General features: G+C 35.4%; 1 protein-coding gene across 1 annotated transcript in view; it reads right to left on the bottom strand.

The window, feature by feature from the left end:
- The window catches only part of RAVER2 (ribonucleoprotein, PTB binding 2), a 141,189-nt gene that overhangs the window by 41,174 nt on the left and 72,552 nt on the right, over nucleotides 1–27,463 (bottom strand). The window contains exons 5-11 of the mRNA XM_007460117.1: nucleotides 24,862–25,331; nucleotides 22,289–22,480; nucleotides 16,539–16,665; nucleotides 6,172–6,257; nucleotides 4,384–4,449; nucleotides 4,114–4,225; nucleotides 1,910–2,178 (exon numbers count right to left, since the gene is read on the bottom strand). Of these exons, the coding sequence (XP_007460179.1) occupies nucleotides 1,910–2,178; nucleotides 4,114–4,225; nucleotides 4,384–4,449; nucleotides 6,172–6,257; nucleotides 16,539–16,665; nucleotides 22,289–22,480; nucleotides 24,862–25,331 (1,322 nt within the window). The remainder of the gene's footprint in view (nucleotides 1–1,909; nucleotides 2,179–4,113; nucleotides 4,226–4,383; nucleotides 4,450–6,171; nucleotides 6,258–16,538; nucleotides 16,666–22,288; nucleotides 22,481–24,861; nucleotides 25,332–27,463) is intronic.

Raw genomic sequence — 27,463 nt, 5'->3', positions numbered from 1 at the left:
TCCAGTGGTGATTCTGACAAAAAGACAGAATCAAGAATCACTGGTCAACATAATATTAAAGATGCAGGTCTAAAAACCTACAGCTGAGTTTAACCAACTGTTTAACCAAGTCCAAAATCTTGCTACATACTTGGAAAACATACTTTGAGGTTACCTGGTCCAAAGCCCCTATTGTCAGGAAAGAAGAGTCACTTCTACAACAATCTGTACAGATGTTCACCTGGGGTCTGCCTAATCATTTTCAGTGATATGACATTCACATCTTTGTGAAAGTGTCAAACTTTTTCTTTCTTTGAAAACTTCAACTGTTCTTTGTTATATTAAGCCTAAATCTGCTTTACTGTATGCCATACTTATCGGACTAATTCTGCCCACTAGAGAAACATAAAATACCATGTGACTAGACTAGTCTGTAAATTTCTTTTTTTTTTTTTAATGTCAAATAAAATGTCAGCTGGTCAACCCTTGCCAAGTTCCATGTATCTATTTCCTTCAATTCTTCTTCACGGGACATGTTTTCCAGGCCCTGTCCCACTTCACCTGTCTTCTTCCAGATACACTCTCATTTGCCCATTATGTGAATCACCTCAAGTCCAGTTTTTCTAAAGACCCTAGTGCCTCCAATGAATTAAAAAGTCTGTGCAAAAAGATACAGACTATTCATATATGAGTTTTATTTAACTTCCCTCAATAACTTAAGCAATTAACCCTGCAGATAAATTTTTAAAATTCATTCTATGAAGAACCACCTTAGCTTCCTCAATGTATAATTATAGGCATTCTATCCATACCTCCTGCCATGACTAGGTGACACCAAAACCTCTTACAAAGTCAATATTACTATTTTGATATTTGAATATAGCCAACTACAAGAACTGTTTCCTCACATGCCACTTCTAATCCAAAGGGTATTCTAGGGTACAAGTAAAAAAAATTAAATGTACTTTATTCTACCTACCAATTATAACATTTACAAATATCAGTGGTTTATAAACCAATAAAATTTCGGGTAAAAACCGAGAATTAAAACCAAGATTAGATTCTTTTGAACAGACCAGAGATTAATAACTGGCTTTGAAATTTTTCAGATAAAATAGAATTTATTCTACCTTTAAATATTAAAATAATACTTAATTAGCTACAGAATATACATTTTAGAAAAAATTAGTATATTTTAAAGAACAGCATTATTATTTACTAAGAAATCCTTATAAATAATATCATTATATAATTGGATAAGTATTAATGGTACTACTACACTTTTCCAAACTACAAAATTTTGAACTTATATTCCTTTATATTTGAAAACTGTGCATATCTCAAAGTTTTTAGAAAAGCAAATGTTTACAGGAATAAAGAATTCATATTTAAATATTTTATAATAACAGATTTTAAAAACATTTTATAAAAATTAAATTATTTTATTTACAAACTGGCAAGTAATTAAGCAGAATCCCAAACATCATTTGGCATAACTTATCAAAGGATGGATTTTTGTTTGTTTATAATGACAGGTTTTGTTTTTTTTAGAGTCCAATATTTTCTTCTCTTTTGAGAAGTAAATGTACAGTATGAAAAAGCCTTCATGTCATTGATGTATTATCTAGTTTATAATCCACATTTATATACTTTAAGTATATTATCAACTTCCTTTGAAATTCAAAAATAGTTAAGACTGCCTGATACTTCATAAATTATACCACCTGTAAAATAACCAAAAATTAGATTACTCTCGAATTAGAATAATTTAAGATATAGTTTAAAAGGAATATATATATATATTCCTTTGTAGTATATACATAATGTAGTATACACATGTATACTTCATGTATATACACGTGTGCATTTACATGTATGTGTATGCATGCATGCACACACTCACAAACACACACACACACAGTTTTCTTACCCCTGAACTTATCTCCAGGCCTTTTGGCTGACTTTGTTGTTGTTTATGATGTCCCGTGAGCAAGCCTCCAGCAGTAAGGTTTGGAAAGCTCTGAAGATAAGCCTGTGACCCTGAGAAATTTCCTTCTGCCATCCCCACCAAGGTTGGCTGTTTCTCCTGAGTGTTCCCGTGCCCTGGCCCAGCTTGTCCAGCAATGTGCTGATTTGGAAGAAATGGTAACATGCCCATGCCAGCTGTTATAGTTGTTTGAGGTGGAATCAAATTAGATGCTGTAGTGAACCGCAAATGCAAAAAGTTTTTGGTTAGATGAAGCTTATTCACAATAGTCCTTTTGATTTTGCCAAGTTATGGGCACAATGTGCAGAAACCTATTTTTTTACCTATTAGAGAATAGTTAAAATACAAAAGGTGAGGTTAAAGGTTATAAATTAGCAGCCTCCTGTATGGCAAAACAAAAACCTCTAATAGTAATCATGCTTTTCCTATTTTCAACAACTTCCAGGATAATCTCAAGGATATTATATTTTTTAGTTCCAAGTTTTAATTGTACATTTTAGAAGGTGAGAGCAAAATTTATATACTTTTTGGCACTTAAGTTTTATCAGTGCCTTTTTTTTTAATGCCCATTGTAATTTGCCTGCTTTCATATTTGAAGGGAATAATTAACGAAGCCTTCAGTTTAAAAAAAGTCTCTGACACTCAAAAATTAATGAAGTTACATTAAACCCAACAATACATTTAGTCAGCCAGCTTGCACCAGCTCATAAGAGTCAACTGTGCTATCTCTTCCCAGATCTTGAGTTCAACGTCTTTGCATGGGTAACCTGAAATCAGCCACGGTTGGACTGTTTACACACAGAAATCCACAAATGCTACAAATCAAGACTTTTTTTTAACCCAGAGAGCTGGTTTTTAAACATCAGCACACCACTGGTTTAAAAAAAACATCAATATTTATGAGTAGCTAAGCGCCAAATGAAAGTTTAACACATTAAAGTTTTACATTTTTATTTACAGGGAATAACAAGAAATTCTGGAAGAAATAAAATTTTAATAGGAAAATTCTGAACCATTCCATTTTTTAAAACTCTGTAGGTCAAAACTAAATGAAAAGAGCTAGTCTTGACAACTATCTTAATTAAATCAAAGTTATAGTTTACAAATTCACTAAACCAATTTCTTAAATTATTTTTAGTACTAACTATTTAGAGAGAGATTCTCAGTTCTATCTTTTAGCAATATATTTATTTGGACACTTTGAATTTTCAGTGTTCTTAAAGCAGCAGTGCTTGAAGCAAATGGCTAGTTAGTTAATCCAACACAAATTATAAATATCTGTATAAGCTTTTAGGCATACAATATTTAATTTTTAGGACAGACTCTATCACACTATAAAAATTTCTATACCTGTCTGTGTACTGGTTTAACTTTTGCCCAGTCAACTGCAATAGTCTGAATTGATTATCTGACCATTTGACTTGGTTTCATGTACAAGAGGCTAAATATGCTACCCATATTTAACTGACTTGTTTTTTTTTTCTTTTTTATCACTGGTGGACTTTCTCCTTTTTTTCCCCTCAGCATCCTCACTTCGAACAAATTTCAGTTAAACTTCAAATTGAAAGTGCCTTTCAAAATCACATAAGACACCTTGGTATACTACCATGCTATTATTCTGAAAAGAAAAATAACTGTTCTGTTTAAATTTGTTATATTTTAGAAGCACAGAATACACATTTTTTTTTTACTACGAATTTGGAGCTCACATTTTAGAAATGATACAAATAAACAATCAAACTTTAAATTTATCATTACCAGATATTTCTTAATAAAAGCCAAGGGTTTCTTATCCAGGCAAAAATTAAATGGATCCCTATGTAATGTGCTGTCAGCCCAGTGGGCAGCATGTCAGTCTCAAATAGATCTATGTCTCTGCCTCATGCTGCTGTGAACCTTCATCAAATATTAAAGCATATCCAACAGAGAAAGTCTTATCTTGGCATAGAAGCAAGTCCATCAATAAATAACTACCAATAGTATTCTAATATTAAAAATAGAAAAGCCAAGAGGGCTCTTGAAATTTTAAATGATTGAATAAAACTCAAATCTGACCTTCCTGTAAATAAAAGTAGAATACAGGTACACTATCTTTAAATCTCAAATCTGACCGTTTACTGACGTCTCAGCAAATACACATAATTTACTTTTATGTGCTTCTCCAAGATGGCCCAACTCTGTTTTCAATGGAAGCGGTGACCCTATCCCTACTGCAGCTTGAAGTACCATAGCTGGGGGTTCTCCAAGTAAGCCTGGTTTCTGCAAAAGAAGAGAAGAAAAGACTTTTGCTCATGGCAACAAGACATAACCTAATAAAAAAGCTACACATGTGAAAATTCATTAACAATCTGACCAACAGCCTGATTACAGAAAAGGAATGAACTCATTTCAAATGAAAAAAATAATTCCCTACTTACATTATTAGTATGAATATTCTCAAACTTCATTAATTGTTGCTGTGCCAGTGGTACATGAGAAAGATTCTGAAGGAATAAATTAGAAGTATTACCCATAAGTGAGCTCTGTGAAAATGATAAAACATTAAGTTAGTTTAATTTTGAAGAGCTACTTGTTGTGTAATTCATTTTAAAGTTCAATTCCTGAGTTGATCTGAGCAAAAGCAACAGCTTCTTAATAGTCTACTTTCTAATTATGGGCAACACTAATTAATTCTTTCAATAACACACAAGATGTGACCATGCAGTCATGAAACTAATACCATATCCCTTCCTTCTTTTCTTTCATCCTTCCTCCCCTCCCCTCACCCCTTTCTGGCTTTGATGTCAGTATCATTCAATCATTTACTTATTCATTTAATCATTCAACAAATATTTATTGAGCACTTCTATGTGCCAGGCACTGTGCTACAATATGATCTGCCCTCACGGATCTTATAGTCCCCTGAGGAGGGGAGACATTAATTAATTATAAAAACATACAATTAAAAATGGCAATGAGTGTATGAAGGAAAAATACAAGGAGCTATGGAAACAAATAGTGGTGGAACTTGATTTAGATTGGTAAATTCAAGGAAGGTTTCCCTGAGGAACTAACTCTTGCACACAGATCTGAAGGCTGTGGAGAAATAACTAGGTGAAGTCTGGGGGAACAAGGTGGTGCTGCGGTGGGAAGTATTCCAGGCAGAAGAACAGCAGGAGCAAAGACCTAAGGAGAAGAGAAGAAAGCCCTTCACGGACCAAAAGCAGTTCACCAGAGCTGGGACAGTGATGCCTAAGGCATATGAGAGGCAGGAGAGGCCAGCTTAGACAGGCCCTCAAAGCAAAATTAAGCAGTTGGTCTTTATTTTAAAGTAAAGGGCATACTGTCAATACTCTGGTCTCCCCTCCCATATCACTTTAAACCTTATTGTAATTAACTGTTTAATGCTTGTTTTCTCTATTTGTTGAAATTCTGTAAGGATAAGGACTGTGAATATTCTGTTCAATGCTATAGCCTCAATGACTAGCAGAGTGTCTAGTACGTGTTAGATTTTCAATAAAATATGTTGAGTAAATGAATGTAAAATGTACAGGTCATATGTTAGATTCTAAGAATGAAAAATAAATAAGGCTTTTCCTTAATAATCTGCGTTTAGGAACAGACGTTCATTCATTCAACCTATAACAACCCATTTATCATGTGTTAGGTTTGATTTGGAATTAGGCTTCTACATAGATATAGCCTTAAACAGTACCTGAAATTAGTAGGTAATATTTATCTCCAATATTACGGATATTTATGTACACAAACATAGTTTAAAATACTTATCTGAAAAAGGTAAGAAAAAAATTTTTTACTCTCATAAATATATAAATTATTTCTATAACATGGATTAAGTTTTAAGAATTAAGAGTTACTATTCATACATTTTTCTTTCTGTAAATACTTTTTTGAGTTAAGACCACATAAAACTTGTTTTGAGCTACTGAGTTATTTCTAGAAAAATATACCACAAAATATACCTCTTCCCTTCTTAATGCCCTACAAACAGGAATCAATAAATATATAAACTATGATGCTTTGATTACCTTAATTTGATCTGATTTCCTTATTAAGTTCTGTTTTTATGTAGGTACACTTATTACTAAGAATTTTATTTGAAAACAGAATACTCATTTAACTCCTTGAGAACTTTAAGTGTAAAGAACAAACAAAATATTCACTCCAAATTTTTGATGCTTCAGTACTCAATGCTATTTATATACCTGATGTGCTTTATTCAAATGTAAAAATGCAGGGGAGATGGATGGATTCATCAGATGTGGCAAGCTGTGAGGTGTTCCAAGAACTGCTTTAAGAAAATAAAAGTAAAAATTTAACTTTATGATATATATGGAATTAAAAAGTAAATAAAACAAACTCCAAAAAGGGTAAATGAATATTTCTTTAAACTTTTAACATATGTAGTGGAAGTTCAATGATATACTGACCTTGTCATTGTACGGAAAGTGACAGGCTCCTTTCCTTGTGATTCGACTCTCGAATTTGATTTAAAATTCCAACACCTTCTGTCTTAATGGTAAAACACCAAACCTAGCCTTTCTCTTCTCTGGCACTTAGTGCAAGAAAGCTAATTCCACCTTTTAATAAGTATAATACTAATTGAACCCATGTTATTTGCTCAGTATTTCTGTTAGGTATTTTTGGGTATTCTGGCAGTGGGTCAGGTGGGAGGGGAAGGACAATATACAATCCTTGTCGTTAAAGCTTATAATCCAATTGAGAAGAGAATATGTACATTTAAAAATATTTCATAAAAAAACCTAAAGAAACGACGATACTGTACATAGTTGATAAAAGGAATAAATGATAACCATACTCTTTATCAAGTTTGTCTAAGAGTACAAATACCAGAGTACATATCAGAAGAGATATTTTAAGAACATACAATATACAGACAAAAAGAACCATGAGATAGAAAATATATGAAGCAATTCATCTAATTATTAGATGTAAATTGTCATAATATACAGCTAATTAGAATCATAGAAGGTCAGGCTTAGAAAGTTCTTCAAAAAGCACGTAATCCAATGATCAAACGTATTTGAAATTTATACATAACACTGCTACAAGTTCATTCATGCTTTAAAAACTTTGTTCCAAATTTTTGTTACTTGCAGAGGCAACCCATTACATCTTTGGAAAACTGACCATTAGAAAGCACTTTTTTTAGAATGAGTCAGTTTCAATGATAGATGATGGGAAGATTAGATCATTAGGATAAGTTGCTTATAAAGGAAAATACTGTTTATTAGGAAAGAAGGGTAAAGATCGTCATTTCATAATGATTAAGGGGTCAATTCATCAATTAGGATGCAACAATTTTAAATGTCTGTGGACCAAATAACAAAGCTTCAAAATATATGAAGCAAAAATTTCTAGAAGTGAAAGGAAAAGTAGACAAATCTACAATTATGGTTAGAGATTTCAATACCACTTCCTCTCATTTTTCAGTCACTGTATTTTGTTATAAAACATTAAAATATTTTTTCACAGCTTTTAGTGAATATAGTATTTCCCAGTTTAAAACAACAACAACCAGAATTAAAACATTCTGAAAATGTCCGCAGTCTCACATCTAACTGCCCTTACCCTTAGATCTTGGCTAGGTCTCCCATTGAGCCTCTTGCTCCCCTCAATAATTGATAGCATAAGTGGACTGAAAACCAGTAAGGATACAGGAGACTTGAGCAACACTATCAACCTAAAATTTATATACAAAGGATTATAAAGCTGAGACAAAGTGACAGAGTGGCATGGACTTATATACACTACCAAATGTAAAACAGATAGCTAGTGGGAAGCAGCTGCATAGCATAGGGAGATCAGTCGGTGCTTTAGAGATTTCAATACCACTTCCTCTCATTTTTCAGTCACTGTATTTTGTTATAAAACATTAAAATATTTTTTCACAGCTTTTAGTGAATATAGTATTTCCCAGTTTAAAACAACAACAACCAGAATTAAAACATTCTGAAAATGTCCGCAGTCTCACATCTAACTGCCCTTACCCTTAGATCTTGGCTAGGTCTCCCATTGAGCCTCTTGCTCCCCTCAATAATTGATAGCATAAGTGGACTGAAAACCAGTAAGGATACAGGAGACTTGAGCAACACTATCAACCTAAAATTTATATACAAAGGATTATAAAGCTGAGACAAAGTGACAGAGTGGCATGGACTTATATACACTACCAAATGTAAAACAGATAGCTAGTGGGAAGCAGCTGCATAGCATAGGGAGATCAGCTCGGTGCTTTGTGACCACCTAGAGGGGTGGGATAGGGAGGGTGGGAGGGAGACCCAAGAGGGAGGAGATATGGGGATGTATGTATATGTATAGCTGATTCACTTTGTTATAAAGCAGAAACTAACACACCATTGTAAAGCAATTATACTCCAGTAAAGATGTTTTAAAAAAAAAAACTGATTTGCAAGGCAGAAATAGAGACACAGACGTGGAGCACAAACATATGGACACCAAGGGGGGAAAGCGGGGCAGTGGGGGTAGTGGAGGTGGTAGTGGGACGAATTGGGAGATTGGGATTGGCATATATACACTAATATGTATAAAATAGATAACTCATAAGAACCTGCTGTATAAGAAAATAGTCTTAAAAAAAAAAAGAAAAGAAAACTGATGTTCATGGTCAAAAAAAAAAAGGATTATAGTACGTCATGACCAGGTGTGGCTTACTGTAGGAGTGAAAGATTGGTCTAACATTCAAGAATCAATCAATATAATTCATCATGATAACAGACCAGAAATAAAAAAGCCACATTGATGATATCAATAAATGGAGAAAAGCATTATATAAATCCCAGCAATTATCATGATAAAATATCTCAGCAATATAAAAATAGAAGAAAAATTTCCCAGCTTGAAAAAGAAAATCTGTGAATAAAAAACTATAGCTAACATAATGCTTAATAATAAAAGAATGAATGCTTTCTCTGTAAGATCAGGAACAAGGCAAGGATGTCCACTCTCATCAGTTCAATGCACAAATTTTTCAGGAATTTCTATTAACTGCAATAAAGCAAGAAAATAAAATAAAAGGTATACATATTGTAAAGGAAAAAGTAAAACTGTGTTTATTTGTAGATGACATGATTGCCTATACAAAAAATCCTAAGGGCAATACCTACTATTGATAGAAATAGAAAGCAAGACTGCAAGGTACAAGATAAATAGACAGAATCAACTGTACTTGTATATGCTAGCAACAAGCAGTAGGAAACTGAAATTTAAAAAGTAATACTATTTAAAATAGTATCAAGAATATATAAAGAACTCAGCAACAAAAAGACACACAACCCTGTTTAAAAATGGGCAAAGAACTTGATTAAGCATTTCTCCAAAAGAAGACATAAAAACAGACAACAAGCACAAGAAAAGATGCTCAACATAATTAGTCATTAGAGAAATTCAAATCAAAACCATGATGAGTTGCCAGTTGATTCCTATTTGGATGGCTAAAATTAATAATAATTTAAAAAACCTAGAAAGTAACAAGAGTCTATACAGTTAGGGAGAAATTGGAACCCTCATACATTGCTTTGGGAATGTAAAATGGTGCAGCCACTCTGGAAAACAGCTTGGCAGTTCCTTAACAAGTTAAACATAGAATAACCATATGACCCACCAATTCTAGTTCTAGGAATATAACCCCAAAAGAACTGAAAACAAATGTTAAAATGCTTGTACATGAATATTCATAGCAACACTCTTCACAAGAGTCGAGAAGTGAAAACAACTCAAATGTCCAATGCTCAATGCTATGTGCATACGATGGAATATTATTCAGCCAAAAAAAAGGAATGAAGTACTGATACATATTACAGTACTCAAAAACATCATGCTAAGTGAAAGGAGCCAGACACGAAAAGTCACATAACGGCTTCTGTTTGTATGAAACATCCAGATTAAGCAAAAGTGTAAAGACAGAAAGCAGATTGGTTGTTGCCAGGGCCTGGACAGGGGAGGAAATGGGAAGTAACTGTTTCATGGGTCTGGATTTTATTTTGAGATAATGAAAATGTTTGAAAGTAGGCGGAGTTGGTGATTACACAACACTGTGAATGTACCAAATGCCACTGAATTACTGACTCTGAATTCTGCCTCAGAAAATTACTGCAATAAAAAAATAGTATCAAGGAACATGAAATGCTATGGATAAATCTGAAAATATATGTGTAAGATTTATACCCTGAAAACTATAAAATATTGCTGGGAGAAATTAAAGAAGACCTAAATAAATGGAGAGATATACCACACTTATGGCAAATGGTTGTCAATTCTGCACAGATTAGCATACAGATTCAACACAATTCCAAACAAATTTCCAGCAGACGTTTTTCATAGAAATTGACAGCTGATTCTAAAATTTATATGCAGATACAAAGGACCTAGGATAGGCAAAACAAAGAGAAAAAGAACAGAGTTGAAGGACTTACACTAACTGATTTCAGGACTTATTATAAAACTGTATATAATCAAGACAATGTAGTATTGATACAAAGGCAGACATTTAGATCAATGGAATAGAAACAGAGTCCAGAGATAGAGCCATATATATATGGTCAATTGATTTTTGAAAAAAGTGTCAAGAAATTCAGTGAAAAAGGATCATCTTTTTTAACAAATGATGCTGGAACAACTGTAAAAAAAATTAACCTGGACCTTTACCTCATATCATAAACAACAATTAACTTGAAATCATTCATCAACCTAAACTTAAGAGGTAAAATTATAAAACTTCTTGAAGAAAACATATAAGAACATCTTAGTGACCTTGAATTTGGCAAAGATTTCTTAAACATGACACAAGAAGTATGAATTATAAAACAAAAAATAATAAACTGGACACTGTCAAAATAAAAAATTTTGCTCTTCAGAAGATATTGTTAAGAAAATAAAAGGACAACCTACAGAGTGGTTGCAAACCCATATATCCAATAAAGGACTCGTATCTAGGATAAAAAACCCTAACAACTTAATAAGAAGATAAATAACCTAATTTTAAAATGTACAAAATATCTTAAAAGATATATTAACAAAGAAGGTATAAAGATGGCAAATTAGTACATTAAAAGATGTTCAAAATCATTTGTCAAAAGGGATATTCAAATTAAAACCACAATGAGATAGCACTATAAACCAAACAGAAAGACTAAAATTAAAGGATCAACATATCAAACGTTGGTGAGGATACTGAACGAACTAGAGCCCTGGACGCTGATGGTGAGAATGTAAAATGGTTCAACCACATTAGGAAACAGTTGGAAGAGTGTCTTACAACTTAAACATATATCCACCATATGACCCAGCCATTCCACAACTATGCATTTATCCAAGAGAAATGAAAGCATAAGTCTACATAAAGATTAGAAGCAAATCTTCACAGCAATTTTATCTGTAATGACCCCAAACAGGAAATAACCCAATGTTCAACAAATCAATGAAAATGGCACTGTAGAACTGAATACTACTCAGCATTAAAAACGAAGAAAAAACTATTGATACATGCAGCAACATGGATGAATCTCAAAATAATAAGCCGAGGGAAAGAAGCCATATAGTACACACTGTGTGACTCCATTTATATAAATTTCTAGAAAATATGAACTATAGTGACAGAAAGCTAATTAGTAGTTTCCTGGGGATGGGGGGAGGGGTTACAAAGAGACAAAAGGAAAGTTTTGAGAGTAATGAATATGTTCATTATTTGGATTATGGCGATAGTTTCATGGGTTATACATGTGTTAAAGCTCACCAATTTGTAAAATTTAAATATGTGCAGATGAATGTGCCGCAGTTATACCTCAAGAAAGCTGTTAAACATACAATTTAGATTCTAAGTAATTATACACTAAACTTTAAAACAGACACACACACAAGGACAGAGAGAAAGAAATCTACAGTATATACTCTATACTGTATTTTTTTAAGGTATTTACAAGGTCTGGATTGAAAAGATCAGTACGCTTCAAGTAACATAAAGTAGGTGTAGGAGGAAAATCGACCTGACGGTCGTGCACAGATTAGATCAGACAGAAAAGAAGGCAGACCAGAAAAGTAGTTAAAAGTTTACAAACTAGATCATATATAACAAGGTATGTGTAAGTTGTGCAACAGACAGGTTAAGGGAGGAGTTTAATCAGTAAACAATATTTAAGTACTTTTCACTATAAATAGCAGTTCTGTCCTAGGCGCCTGAGATGAACAAAACAGATAAATCTTTGCCATTATGGAGCCTCCTCGAGTCTAGTGGAAGAGAAGGCAATAAATAAGTAGATATCTGTCAGGTACCTGAAAACATGATACAGTGAGAAAGAAGTTTGGGCAAAGGGTTTAAATACAAATATATCATATACAGGCATACCTCAGGTTTGGCTCCAGGCCACTCCAATAAGGTGATTATCGCAATAAAGCAGGTCACACAATTATTTTAGTTTCCTGGTGCATATGTAAAAGTTATGTTTATGCTATACTGTAGTTTATTAAGTGTGCAATAGCATTATGTCTAAAAGACAATGTATATACCTCAATTTAAAATGCTAAAAATGCTAACCATCATCTGACAAAAGCAGTGTTGCCACAAACCTTCAATTTGTAAAAAAAAAAAACATAGCACCTGTGAAGCACAGTAAAATATGGCACACTTGTGTATATATGTATCATATAATATAAACAAATTACAGAGAATTATGATCCTTTGTAATTATTTTAGTTTGTTCAGAGGCCTCTGCGAAGAGCTCAGGATATATAGTAAGGGATATAGTTAAGATATAGTAAAAAAAAAAAAACATAGTAAAGGAAAAATGAATGAAATTTATTGATTAACAAGATAGCTTGTCTTTCCTGAACACCAAGACACTTTCCACACACTCTCTCTCTGCATGTGTTCAGGTAAGGTATTTAACCCTCTTCCCTGGCCATTCCAAACAAAGAAAAAGCTATCAGTGTAATAATGAAATATCTTTCTTGAAACAGTAAAAGGAGCACTAAAATAAAAAAGCCTAATCTCATATGGTCATACACCAACCCGAGTAGAAAAGCAGAGTGGAGAATACATATCTTAAACGAAAACATGAGACAAGAATAATTTGGGGGCGAAGTTACTAAAGATTGTCCAGGTGTGAACTATACCTTCTAAGAGACACAAGAGTGTAATACACTTCTTTAAACTCTGATACAATCTTGGACTGCATTAATAGAAATATAATGATCATAGGAAGGAAATCCCACTGCATTCTGTGCTGATTAGAACCCATCTATAGGATAAATTCATGTCTGTGTACACCATATTTCAGGGCAACCCAGACAACCTAGGTATCTTTACAAGAGGACAACTTGGGTGGGGGGTGCTCTAGAGAGCGCATCCTATGACATGTTACGTAAAGTCAAATACAGAGCTATAGTTTACAAAGAGAATGGAAGAGGTGTATAAAGAGAACCATACTCAATATTTTGTCATAACATATAAGGGAAAAGAATTTGAAATATATACATATATATATATGAATCACTTTGCTGTACACCTGAAACACATTGTAAATCAATTATACTTCAATAAAAAAAAATGTTCTTAAAAAAGAGAACTGTTATTTGTATTTACTTTCTTCTTAAAATATAAAAATATTAAGCTTTATCATTTCTTAATATATGGATTGACAAAGGTAACTGACATGTAAGTGATACATATACTGTATATATTGGGGCTCTACTAAAAATATACTTTACTGATAGAGTTGCATAGTCAAAAAATAAACAAATAAAATGAGACCACTGGTCTGGAGAACAGAAGACAAAGAAAATCAAAGATGACTAAGGTTTCATGATAGCTGTCTTCAACATTAGAAGGCTTTTCTTATGGAAGAAGGAATAGATTTATTCTGTGTTTCCTCATAGGAAGAACTAGAATAACTGGCTAAAAGTCATAGAAATCACCATCTAACATAAGGGAAAACCTAGTAATTAAATTTGGAAAATAATGAGCTGCTCTATGCTTTGAGTAGTCAAGACATACAAAGGATATCTCTATACCATTAAAATTGTAGAAGGGATATCTGACTGCATAGTAGGCTGAGCTGGACACCTCTAAAGCTACCTCTAAAGCTACACAGAGATAACTGATGATTACATGAAGTACCTAATATGAACACTGTTGGTATAATGAAGAATTTAACTGGTCTTTGTCTTTGGTTCCTGGAAGGAAAACTCTAAATCCTTGGAATTTCCCCAGTGATAAGAGTGTCTTTGTTATGCTAATGAGGTGACTCAGTGTGGACCCCTAGATGGCTTCAGGATGGGGCTGGTCATACCAGAAAGACCTGTCATGTGATTAGAGGACTAGGGCTTTGAGCCATATGATATCAGCTTAACCTCCTGATTTCCAGGGAGAGGAGGGGGACTGGAGATAAGAGTTCAATAACATGGCCAGTCATGCCTACATAGCAAAACCCCAATAAAAACTCTAGACACTGAAGTTACTGCAGCAGGGAGTTCTGGCTAATTAATACACATGTGTGCTGCAAGGCAGATGTGCTCTGATTCCATGGGGAAAGAGCATAAAAGCTCTGCAGTCAGGACCTTCCGGTCTGGAAGCCCTAAGTCTCTTGGTTAGGCTATTTCTGAGTTACATCTTTTATAACAAAACTGTAATCATAAGTACAGTAAGTTCCCTACGTACGAACCTTCAAGTTGCAAACTTTCAAAGATGCAGATGTGTGTTCACATGTCCAATCATGTAAATTAGTTCACGTGACTGGCGTACCTTGTCACGTGTGTGCATCCTCTACAAGTGGCTGTGCTTTTGTGTACTTTACTGTACAGTACTGTATAGAGTACAGTAGTACAGTATCTTTATTTCAAGCCCAGGATGTCCGGAGGCAAGCATAAAAGCAGCGGTGATATAGCTGGTACTGCTAAGAAGTGCCAGGAATTGGAGGCCCAGAGAAAGGACGAAGAGAGACAAAAGGAAGCAGAAGTAACTGAAGAACCGAAGAGATTCACGACGCAGGAAGTGGCAAGGGGATTTTCTTTATTTGAGGAGGCACTGTTAGTTTTGAGGCACAGGACCCGAACGTAGAATGGTACACAAAGGTTGCAAGAGCCATACAGAATGCAATTCAGTGCTACCGTGTCATCTATGACGAGAAAAGAAGGCCTATTACCCAGACATCACTGGACCATTTTTTCAAGAGGGTAGGTAGAATTGAATCCAGCACGGAACCAGAACCTGTGCCGTCAACGTCAGGCGTGAGTGAAACTGCAGCTTGCCCTCCGTCTCCTATTGCTGACGATCCTTCAGCTCTACCATCTCCCACCCCCTCTCCCCGCTCCAGTCAGTAACTCTTCTTGCCTGTTCACTCGATGCCAGCCCCTGGATGCCAGCTGTTGTACTGTACTACTGTACTTTTCAGGGTACTGTACTGTAAGATTTAAAATGTTTTATTTTTCTGTGTTTGTTTTTTACGTATTATTTGTGTGAAAACCTATTAGAGTACAGTACTATATAGCCGACTATGTTAGTTGGGTACCTAGGCTAACTTTGTTGGACCTACAAACTGGACTTACAAACACGCTCTTGGAATGGAACTCGTTTGTATGGGTGGGGACTTACTGCATAGTGCTTTCCTAAGTTCTGTGAGTCTAACAAATTATTGAACCTGAGGGGGTCACAGGAACGCCCAAATTTGAAGCAAGTGAGTCAGAAGTGTAGGTGACCAGGGGACCTCTGAAGCTGTGGCTGCTGACTGAAGTAGGGGCAGACCTGTTGGGGACAAAGCCCTTACTTGTAGGATCTGTGCTAACTCTAGGTAGTTGGTGCTAGAACTGAATTGCAATATACTAGTTGGTGGTAGACCAGTTGGAGCTGAAACAGAATATACTTAATCTAAACATTTGTAATCTAAAGCTTAGTGTTGAATATAGGCATTCATTTCCTCATAATGATAAAACATACATTTTGTGTATGTACCGTTGTGCATTTCAAAAGGTAAATAAACTCTTCTCAATGAATACTAAATAGATAAAATTAATGTATGCCAATATTATAAAAATTTCCATAATATTTAGAAAATGATGTTTTTCTCATTTTCTAAAAAGTGAAACAATTTCACAATGAAAAAGAAAGAGCAGGGAGGAAACAGACCTTAACACTTTCCAACAAAGTAATTCTGCCAAAAATATTACACAGGAAAGTATCATATCGTTTGTTAATAGAGGCTGTAACAATGTCGTATATCAAATATTACCTTATTAAGCCATGTGTTACCTGGTTTACAAATTCATGTCAACCAGTAACTAAAGTGAAGGTTTAATATTTAATACTTATTAATAGTTAAAAAAAAAATCAGGAAACCCATAAGCAGTTTGTCCCTATCAAAAACAGTCAGAACATATTTTCACCTCAGATCATTAAAATAAATTATATTTTATATATTCACTGATAAATTCTACAAAAAAATAAATATCTTTGGACTAATTTAAGTGCGTTTTTCATGTAAAACAGCACAATTAACTTCATGCCAACATTCTACGTTTAATGAGCGCACATGAGGTTTACCTGGTTTAACAGTGCGCCCGCAGAGCTGTGGCTGCAGAAGAACTTGTAACATGGCAGGGTTGCTTAAACTTTTCATAATTTGCACTGGATGTGGCTCTGGAAGTAAGCCCTTTTGATTACTGTGCACCTTTGATGAACACAGAAATAGAAAACATTAGAACAAGGATAAGCACAAAGCTGAAACTGTAAAGGCTTTTTTCCAGAAATTCTCATTCACCTGATAAGATCTATTTTATGATAACCACAATTTGCTTTATGTTATATACCTGTTGTATACATTCTACCACAATTCCTAATTGTAAGATATTCTACCACACAACATACACTGAAATCCTCCTAGAATGTTCCAGTTAAGGAGAAATTGGCTTTAAGAGGACAAATGATTTAGTCAGATAAATCTCTTCATACAAGCAGAAAGCTATCAGGGAAATCTGAATTTATTAACAGGGAGGGTAACCTGTTGACACAGGATGAATATTTTGATACTGTAGAATAACCTTACTACAATGTTGATCTCAAGTTTAATAATGTGGGATGCCTTACAAAGCAACATTTTTCTTATAATAACGGTCTTTAATTCATTAACTTAATCCTCTAATATGAGACCAAGATGAACTGGCCTCACATACATGTCATTGGGTAGCTTCCTAAATATATGAAATTGTTCTCAGATTTTAAAAGCCAGCCTGATAGATGAGAATATTAATATAATGATGTAAAAGGAAAACTATAAACTTCCAGCCAGGAGAAAATGGAGAACCGACAAGGACAACTGGATTCCCTCTCTCATCCCAAGCTGTGACATTAAGAGGGAGAGGATGATGGATTGAGAACCTGACACTAAACCCATGAGAAATCCCTGGACAGACACAAGGTAGTGCCTCAAGAGTGTGAGAGGCGCTGGATCCACAGACAGGATAGCTTGGGGAAGGGCCTTCCTCCACATCACCCCCTAGGGGATCATGGCTAGGAAAAAGCAGGAAAACAGCAGCATCAGTCCAGTGACTGCCTAGGAGCAGTGAATTAACAGCAGGGTGTCGTGCAAACTCAGAGACAGTGGGGACCACGTAATACTAGGTAGAGGCACCAGAAACTTCCTTCCCACATCCTGCAACCTTCTCTACTTCCTTCCTCCCACTGGGCAAGGGTGGAAGAGTTATAATTGAGGAAGGCAGAACTTGGAAAAGAGCAGGGTTGGGAGAAGAGATTAAGAGGCTCTGAGGGGCAGGGTTGCCTGGCTGGGGTGGGAAAGGACTGTGGTCAAGGCCAGATGGTCAAGGCAGAGGTTCTCAGCCCTGGGTTCCTTCCCACCTTCCCTAAACCCTAGCTGAGACCAGCCTTCAGCACTCCTCCTCCATCTTCAGCCCCTCAACCTCTAAACACTCACATACAAAGAAGCCAACCGCCATACCCACTACCAAAGGAGATACGTATCCACAGAACAAAATAACTAGGCATGGGGAGAAGGTAGCCACAAAAACTAAAGGCAACAAACTGAAGCACCTATAAGAGACAAAGCAGAATTAAAGGATAGGAAATAATAAGAATGTTAACTAAACATAACAGACATCCTAAAAAAAAGATAATGTATTTTTATTGGTAACATGAAACAAGGACAAGCAGTTATAAAGAACACCAATTAGAAATATGAAGTATGAAAAACACAACTGTTAGAGAAAAATAATAGCAGCCATCACTTACTATATATCCTTGGCATTGTTCTAAGCATGTTACATGGATTAGATCACTTAATGCCCCAAAACAACTCTATAGGGTTCGTGTTATTACCCCCATTCTATAGGTGAGGAAACTGGAGAAACTCATAAAGCATTATTCTTAACCTCTACTCTGTGCTTCAACAGATAAGTTAAACAGTAGAATATATGAGACTGAAAAACAAAATAAGTGACCTGAAAGGCCAGGTCAAATAAACTTCCCAGAATACATGAGCAGAGGATAAAGAGGGAAATACAAACAAAGTAAAACATGGTAATGAAAAATGCAAACAAAACAAAAGAGAAAACCAAGGCAATGAAGGGACTAGACGTCTTAACATCTATATAATAGGAGTCCCTGAAGGATTAGGGAAAAAAGGGAATCTTTGAAGAAGTAATGGCTGAGAATTTCCCAGTATTAAAGAAAAATTAAAGACCACAAAATGAAAGGGTTCCAAAAATGATATAGAAAAACACACGCCTGGTTCCATTTTTTTGGTGTGAAATTTAAGAACATCAAACACCCCACCCCATACTAAAAACTTCCAGTGAGGAAGAACATATCTCAAAAAAAAAAAAAAAAAAAAAAAGAAGCAGATTAATATCATCTTCACTCTCAAAGCATCAACCCTGGATTTAAGAAGGCAACAAGTTAATATTTTCAAAGTGCTGCAGGAAAAAAACTTTGAATCTAGACTTTTATATTCAGCTAAGCTATTAAATATGGAAAAGAAATAAAAAATATTCCCAGCCATATACAGTCTAAAAAGCTTTTACTGCATGAAACCCCTTCTGAAAATGAGAAATGAGAATAAATGCACGATGATATTACATGATACATGGAAATTAGGGTTTATAATATCACAGTTAATTTTAAGTTGTATACAAAAGCCAGGACCATAAAAACAAAAACATTAAGGTTGGGAATTCCCTGGTGGTCCAGTGGTTAGCACTTGGTGCTTTCACTGCCGTGGCCTGGGTTCAATCCCTGGTTGGAGAACTAAGATCCTGCAAGACGTGTAGTGTGGCCTCGCCCACCAAAAAAAAAAAAAATTAAGGCAATCCTAAAGTAAAAATGTACTTTATGTACTCCCAATATGGTGGTAGGTGGGGTAGAAGGAAGAAACAGGATGGAGTTTAGAATGAACTAACTGGGAAGAAAGAGATACTGATCAACCTAGGGGTGTTAATAAGTTAGGAACAATCACCAGTAGGATAAAATAGAACATCTCACTCTCAAAGCAGAAGAAGAAAATTCTAATTGATCCAATAGTAGATGGGAAATGAAAATAAAGGAAAAAAGTATAGTTAAAAAAAACTTGACAACTATTGGTAAACAGTACAGAGGTTCCTCATAAAATTAAAAATAGAACTACCATATGACCCAGCAAGTCAACTTCTGGGTATTTCTCCAAAGAAAACAAAAAATACTAACTCGAAAAGAAATATGGACCCCATGTTCATTGCAGCATTATTTACAATAGCTAAGATATGAAAACAACCTAAGTTTCCAAAAATGGATGAACAGATTCAGCACATTAATGGCTTCAGCACATTAATGAACTTCGGGAGAAGTCACATAAAATTATCACAATAGTTGTAGAAATACTCTGATAAACATCAATACCTACTTATGATTTTTTTTTAAATCAGAAAACTTGATAAAGGATATGTACCAAGAACCTACAGAAAAAAAAAAATCAATGCAGCACATTACTTTTAAGACTGAGAAAAATGGAAGATTCCTCACCGTTACTAATACCTAATCACGAAGGGCCCTGTATGCCATGGTAAGGAATTGGACTTAGGCACGCATTAAAGAATATTAAGCAAGAGAATGACATAATCTGGTTTGAGGACGAGAAAGATCACTCTTGTGGCACCGTGGAAGATGGGTTAGAATGCGGAAGATGAATGACATGGCAACCACACAGCAGGTTATTCAAACCATCAGGGTGAGAAAAATGAGATCCTGAGTAAAGTAACAAAGATGCTGACAAGTCTCAAGGATTTAATAGATACCAGGAGGTGGAACGGAAAGGATTTGCTAATATTCTCGACATCTTGATCTAGGGAGTAGGTGAAGAAGACCAATCATGGTTAACTGAGTTTTTAATTCAGACAGTTCTAGTTTGAATGAACTGATGCCATACACAGATATTACAGAATGCAGAAAAGCAGGTCCCAGAGAAAAGTAGTTTTCTTTTGGAAATGTTGAAATTGAACTATTAATATAACACAAAAGGGGGCTGTTTAAATATCATTTGGAAAAACAGATTTAGTGCTTAGAGCAACTGGGTCCAAAAATATATGCTTGGAAATCATCACTGATAGGCAATAACTAAAGCCACTGGAGTGCTGAAGAGGAAGAAAGTGAGGAGGTCAAATACAGAAGCCTACTGATAGCAGCCCTTCAGGAAAGATAAGAAAGGGGTGGGACGGTTAGACAGGTAGGAAACAAACGGTAGGCAGAATTCAAGGTAGTAGGCGGTTGGTCTTATTTTTTTTTAATATTTATTTTTTATTTTTCTTAGCTGCGTTGGGTCTTAGGTGCGGCACACGGGATCTTCGTTGAGGCACGCAGGATCTTTCACTACTTTTCTCTCTAGTTGTGGCGCGCGGGCTCCAGGGCACGTGGGCTCTGTAGTTTGTGGCACGAGGGCTCGCTCGTCAAGGCGCGCGAGCTCAGTAGTTGTGGTGCGTGGGCTTAGTTGCCCCACGGCATATGGGATCTTAGTTCCCAGACCAGGGATCGAAGCCACGGCCCCTGCATTGGAAGGTGGATTCTTTACCACTGGACCACCAAGGAAGTCCCAGGAGGTTGGTTTTAAATGTTCCAAAGAAACCAGGCAAAGAAAGACTGAGAAGTACCTTTTCGACTGAATATTAAGAAATTCCTGTTAATCTTAAAGGAACAGATTCACCTGAATAGTGGCGGCAGAAACTAGATTGCATTGGACTGAGGGAAATGAGAAAAGAAGAAAAGGTGACGAGTGGGACCTAATTGTTCAAGAAGCTCCAGCTGTGAGGGGAAAGTATTACAAAGGCTCATATTTAGAGAGGACTTTTAAAGGAAAAGATTTGAGCATATTTATAAGCAGATGGGATAGAGCTCGTGACAAGTGAAAGTAAGGCGAAAGGTGAGGATGAAGATCCTTGAGGATGGGGGACATGGGCATGAGCCCCTGCTTTGGCAGGAGGAGGCACAGCCCTCCCTCCGAGAGAACAGGGATCTTTGTTTTGTTCACTGATGAATCCTAAACATCTCTAACATACCTAGCATGCAGTGGGTACCCAAAAAGTATTTATGGAATGAATGCTATTTAAGGGGAAAAAATGGGGGCATTTTTTCTGGGGGAGTGTGAGAAAAGTTGAATGAATGAGTCCAGCACATGGCCTTTATATTTCTATAAAGTAGGAGCCACGATCGTCGGATAGAAAGAAGGACAAAGACAGGGAGAGTGAAAATTTGAGAGAGTCACTGTAGAAAATGGAAGAGTGGCTGGTAAGAGATAGCTAGTTTGGCTGGGGGATCAGCTATAAACAAATGCCAGACATCTGTAAGGCCACCAAGCCACCTAGTTGTTTCTTTTTCTCCAAGAGGACAGAGTGTGCCACCTGCCAAAGTGGGTGATTGGATGTATTCAGAATTGGAAACTCGGCAACTGTGCCATGTGCACAAAAATGAGGTGCCACCTCCCATTTCTTCTACTATGGATATGTAGGAACACTGAAAAAGGGGGCACCTTGCACTCAAAACTTACAGAACAGGAACTCAAACATTTACTGAATAAATGAAATTTCCTCAAAATTTTTTCTTGAGATGAATACACGTTATGAAACGCAGTTTCTTCTTTTGCATTGACTCCTGGCTTGACTTGGCAGAGGTACCATTCAGCCAGTCAAAAAAAAAAAGGAGGGTATCTTTACATAATAAAAATATAATGAAGGAAGGTCCAATCAATGATTGACTAGTTTGGATAGATTAAAATACTACTTGAATTGTTTTATATCCTAAAAAAAGAACAAACTTACCACGCGTTGAGCTGCTATCAATGCCGCTAATGTACTCCGCCCTGGTGCTCCCGGGGCACAGAAGGAAACTTGAACTTTGCTTCCCTTGATGGTCATACCATCAGCTGCTTGTTGAACCTCTTCAGCGTGCTCTGCAGTGCTATATTCAACCACCGCAAAGCCACCAACATAATTACCTTCATCCTGTGCAAGCTGATGTGATACATTTATTAAAAAGGGAATTCTAATATTTAGCTAGAAATACTTATTTACAAGTATATCATCTAAAAATTCAAGGACAAATGTCTCAGAGCATGATACTGTTGAAAATAATGTATTCTTTCCTTCTGAAAATAAAAGTTTACTAGCTGGGTAGATGCAGTCCTTCTAGAAGATGGGAAAAGTAAGATTCTGTCCGGTTTCTTTTTACTTCTTTGAATCTCTGATTTATTTTAAAAGTCAATGTTCAAATGATAATAGTCCCTATATATTAAGATATATATATATATATATATATATATAACTGAGAATTTATAGAAAAATATGGAACACAATAATTAAAACTTTCTTTAAAATAAATTCAACAGATACGCAGACGATGAAACATGCTGAACAATTACTGGATCATATATCTATGTAAAATAACATTTGCATTATCAAGAGAAGAAAGGTAGAAGGAACCACATTCAAAGTTTATTTCAATATTTTAGGCAGATCCCAGGAATTTGGTCAAGTATACCAAAGCAAACCTTATTTAGGAAAACTGTGCCCCAGGTTTGTTTAAAATACCATATTCAGGACACAACCTTTTTCTGAATGTGCCCTAAATAAACTCCTGCAATGCAGAACTCAATTTATTTCCAGTCACCCACCTGTAAGAGTGTAAAAGAAGATACTAAAGTCCTGGATCTGTAAAGACTGGTACAAAGAGCAAAAGTAAGAACAAAATAAGACACTAAAAAGTTTCTAGAGCAAAAGTAAGAACAAAATAAGACACTAAAAATTTCTAAGTGTTGAACATGTCTGAATCATCTTAAACACACTGATGCTATAAAGTGATAAATGTGATACAATTCAGCTTTGTACGTCTTTGAGAAGACACATCTACAGTACTTCTATTTGAATTTGGCATCCCATAAATTGATACTACAATTAAATCATTTTCCAGTCCCTTTAGTTTCTTTTCTTATTTTTGAAGCTTTCTGTGTAGTAGACCGAATTTCTATTTTTTCTTCACATTCTCCCTTTCTTTTAAAACTGTCCTCAAATATTTTTTTCCTCCATAAAACTTCTTCCATTCGCATGCGAGAAGGGAAAAATATCTACCTCTTCCAAACATTTCTCCTACAACCTCATTCCTTTTAACCAAACCAAATCTTAAAATCAGATTTGTAAAAGCCGTTAGTCCCTCTGGTCTCTTCTGACCACGAGGTAAGAAGACTGTGTCTTCCATATAGTCTATGTCAACCTACCAAGCGAGAGAGCCTGAGTTTAACAGATCTACTGATAAAGGCATTGTAGAGTGGCTTTATTAACCTTTTGAAAACTTCTAAAATATTTTTATTATTCCTGGTTCATTATAACCTTCATGCCAAATAAATTACACTATCATTTTAAGTCTTTCAAAAGACAAAGTCGTTTTAATTCCATAGCGTCAGCAGTTTTAAAGAAGAATATTTACATTCAGTATGAGAGCCATGTAAATATGCAATGGCCTGACTTGTGACCTAGTGAATTTCCCATTATTTTGAAATACTTTAACAGAAGCTAAATGATCACTCACAATTATTGTAACTTTTTTTTTTTAACCAGATGGAAAGCTAGACTAGACAACCTCTCAGTTGTATATATTTTTGCCTATTTAGTAGAATATATTTAATTTTACTCAGAGTGCTTGAAAATTCTTACCAGTGTTGTCAGTTTTCAGGATCTTCTCTAAATGTCTCACTTACCATGACCCCATTAAGATAGAATAATGCATTCTTTTTACACCTCATAACACTTTTCTATTTTCCATTATTATCAGTCTTCATACAGGATTTACAATTATCTGCTTACTTGTCAGTCTCTTCCACAAACTTGTGCGGTATTAAGAGAGTATCTTTCTATTCTCTATATTTCTGACATTTAGCAATATAGTGTCTGGAACTGAGAAGGTGATAAACAAAATGTGGGTGGATAAAGGGATCAATGCATGAATGGTTCAAGAGTGGATGGAATGAGAAGGTGGATGGATGTGATGGTTTGCTAAGACATACTTAATTATATAAAGACAATATAGTTTGGCCCATCAACAAAAGGGATTGATTTAAAATTGACCATCATATGAATTGGGAGATTGGCATTGACATATATACACTAATATGTATAAAATGGATAACTAATAAGAACTTGCTGTATAAAAAAATAAATAAAATTCAAAAATAAATAAATTAAAATAAAATTTACCATCATATTAAAGTGTTCATTACAGACTCAACTAGAATTAGATTATCCATTGTGATATTTACATAGGTATAATAAATACGTGAGTGCATGCAGATACATATGCAGATATTTTTACATATTTCAAATGATGACTTAAAAATACATACCTGGCAAAACACAGGTTTATGGATACTGGAAAAAAACTGCAACAGCTCCTCTGAATCCCTGTAGTCACTAGGGAGTTTATCTATACAAAGGCACTTAGAATGAATGAGCTCTGCGGCCAAGAGATTAACATCCATCCACTGTGCAAAGACAGCTGATGCTCCCAACTGTTTACCCAATAGCTCCAACCTAGCCTTTGCAGCAAAGTCCTTTTTCATGTATTCCACAAATCCATAGCCTTTGGAATGGCCAGTAACTTCACTGTAGACCAGAAAACATCTCTCGACATTTCCATAAGCACGAACAAGTTCTTCAAACTCTTCTAACGTAAAAGAAGTGGGCAAGTTGGTAATACATAGCAAAGCATCTGTTGGCTGGAGCTGGACTATTAAGTCTTTTCCTCGAAATGAATATTGATGAAACATCTGAATTGCATTCTGGGCTTGTTCTCCATTCAATAATGTAACAAAAGCTGGAAGAAGATAAAATGAACGAGAGTTTTCTGAGCCAGTGTTTACAAGCTTTTCTGACCATGACCCACAGTAAGGAAATACATTTTATACCCGTGCCTCAGTACATACATACATATATATATTTCCGAAACAAAAGTATCAGGAGGTAACACTTCTATCATGTGCAATGCACTCTGATATTTTCTATTCTATTTCATTATTTTTAAATGCTGACACCCTCACTTAACTAATGTCATGACCAGTAACTCAAACAGTATACAAATTATATTAGGAGCTCCACTCTAAGATACCACAATATTCTGGGGGTGGGGTGGGTAATCTTTTCAAACTACATACAGACTTGATATTTTTCCTCAGTTAACACGTGATGCAAAATTTTATGAACTTTTATTTCTTCTCAGAGAGTTCTAAAAGACCCTATTTGGTAACAAGAACGTAAAAAACAAAGGCAGAGCAAAAAGACACCAAAATGCCCAGAGGAAGACAACTCTTCAATTCATGTATATGTTTCCTTAAAATAAAATTAATTACATTGAAACAACACACACACACACAATTTGGTATGCTTTTTGGATGAACAATATGGTATGAAAAGATCACAGGATTATTATGATATTGACAAGTAGCTTAACTTTGAATCTTTGGTAAAACAAACCCCCCCAAAATTAAAAAATCTGTCCTGTCTACCTAATGAAGCTGTTCCAGCATTAAGCAACAAATACACATGACAATTTGTAAAATCTAAAACATGATACAAAGTTCTAAATCAATGAAATATCACACAGACATGCGTATCTGATAAGATTTTTGAGCAATATTATAAGAAAAATTTAAAACCCCAAATAAAAGAAACAACACAGGGCAAACCACAAACACACTGCTCTCTCAACCTTCCTACCTCTCCCTCATCTCTCCCGCTCTGGAACACACAGTGGAGTTGCTCCATATGAGCAACTAACTTACCCAAAGTCAATGATAACAACATGGCAAATATGTACAAAGCAAGAGAGAAAGAAGAATTTAAACAGTGTGGACAATCCTGCCTGTCATTTCACTCAATCTGCTCTTCCCTCAGCTGGTCATAGTGCCCACGCAGCTCTCAGACTGAGCATCTCACCACACTTTAACATTTAAAGAAACACATTTTTCATTTAACATGATCTCCACATACAAGCAAACTACTTACAAAGGAACAGCTAACTCTTCCAACACTAGGGGGGAAAAATGGCTTTGCTGCACTTATTGAGAGAATATCTCTTGGTTCCCAACAACCCCTTTTAAAGAACTTGAGTTATTTTGATCTTATGCCTTTCTTCCCTCATGCTGACACAGAATACCATTTAATAATATTTTGCTAAAACCAGCAAACAAACCAACAACAATTTGTAAATACTGGTTATGTTCCTATACCAGCTCATAAACTCATCAGCTCATATTTGATTTGAATTCTCTGGGTATTTGAAACTGTTAACCATTCCCTTCCTTAACTTCCTTGATAAAGTCCTTCCTGATTTTCTTCATACCTGTCCAAGCGCTCCTTCTTCCATTTCCTTTGCTAGATTTTTCTCCACTCGCACCACTCACACCTGTAAGGTGGTAAATCCTTTTTTTCTTTTTCTTTTTTATTGGGGTACAGTTGTTTTACAATGTTGTGTTAGTTTCTACTGTACAGTGAAGTGGAGTTCCCTGTGCTATACAGCAGATTCTTATTAGTTATCTATTTTATACATATTAGTGTATATATGCCAATCCCAATCTCCCAGTTCATCCCACCTTACCCCTCCCACTTTCCCCCCTTGGTGTCCATACGTTTGTTCTCTACATCTGTGTCTATTTCTGCCCTGCAAACCGGTTCACCTGTACCATTTTTCTAGATTCCACATATATGCGTTAATATACGATACTTGTTTTTCTCTTTCTGACTTACTTCACTCTGTATGGCAGCCTCTAGGTCCATCCACGTCTCTACAAATGACCCAGTTTCGTTCCTTTTTATGGCTGAGTAATATTCCATTGTATACACGTATGTAAGGTGGTAATCCTTAAGGTTGCTTCTTGGCAGAGTCACACACAGTGACAGCCATGTGACTGTACCCAGCAGCCCTGAGCCATCAACCTCTCTTCTCTATGC

This window comes from Lipotes vexillifer, unplaced genomic scaffold (genome assembly GCF_000442215.2).
Source record: "Lipotes vexillifer unplaced genomic scaffold, Lipotes_vexillifer_v1.1 scaffold134, whole genome shotgun sequence".
Lineage (NCBI taxonomy): Eukaryota > Metazoa > Chordata > Mammalia > Artiodactyla > Lipotidae > Lipotes > Lipotes vexillifer.
The sequence above is the reverse complement of the archived record's forward strand: the minus strand, read 5'-3'. Positions and strand labels throughout refer to the sequence as shown.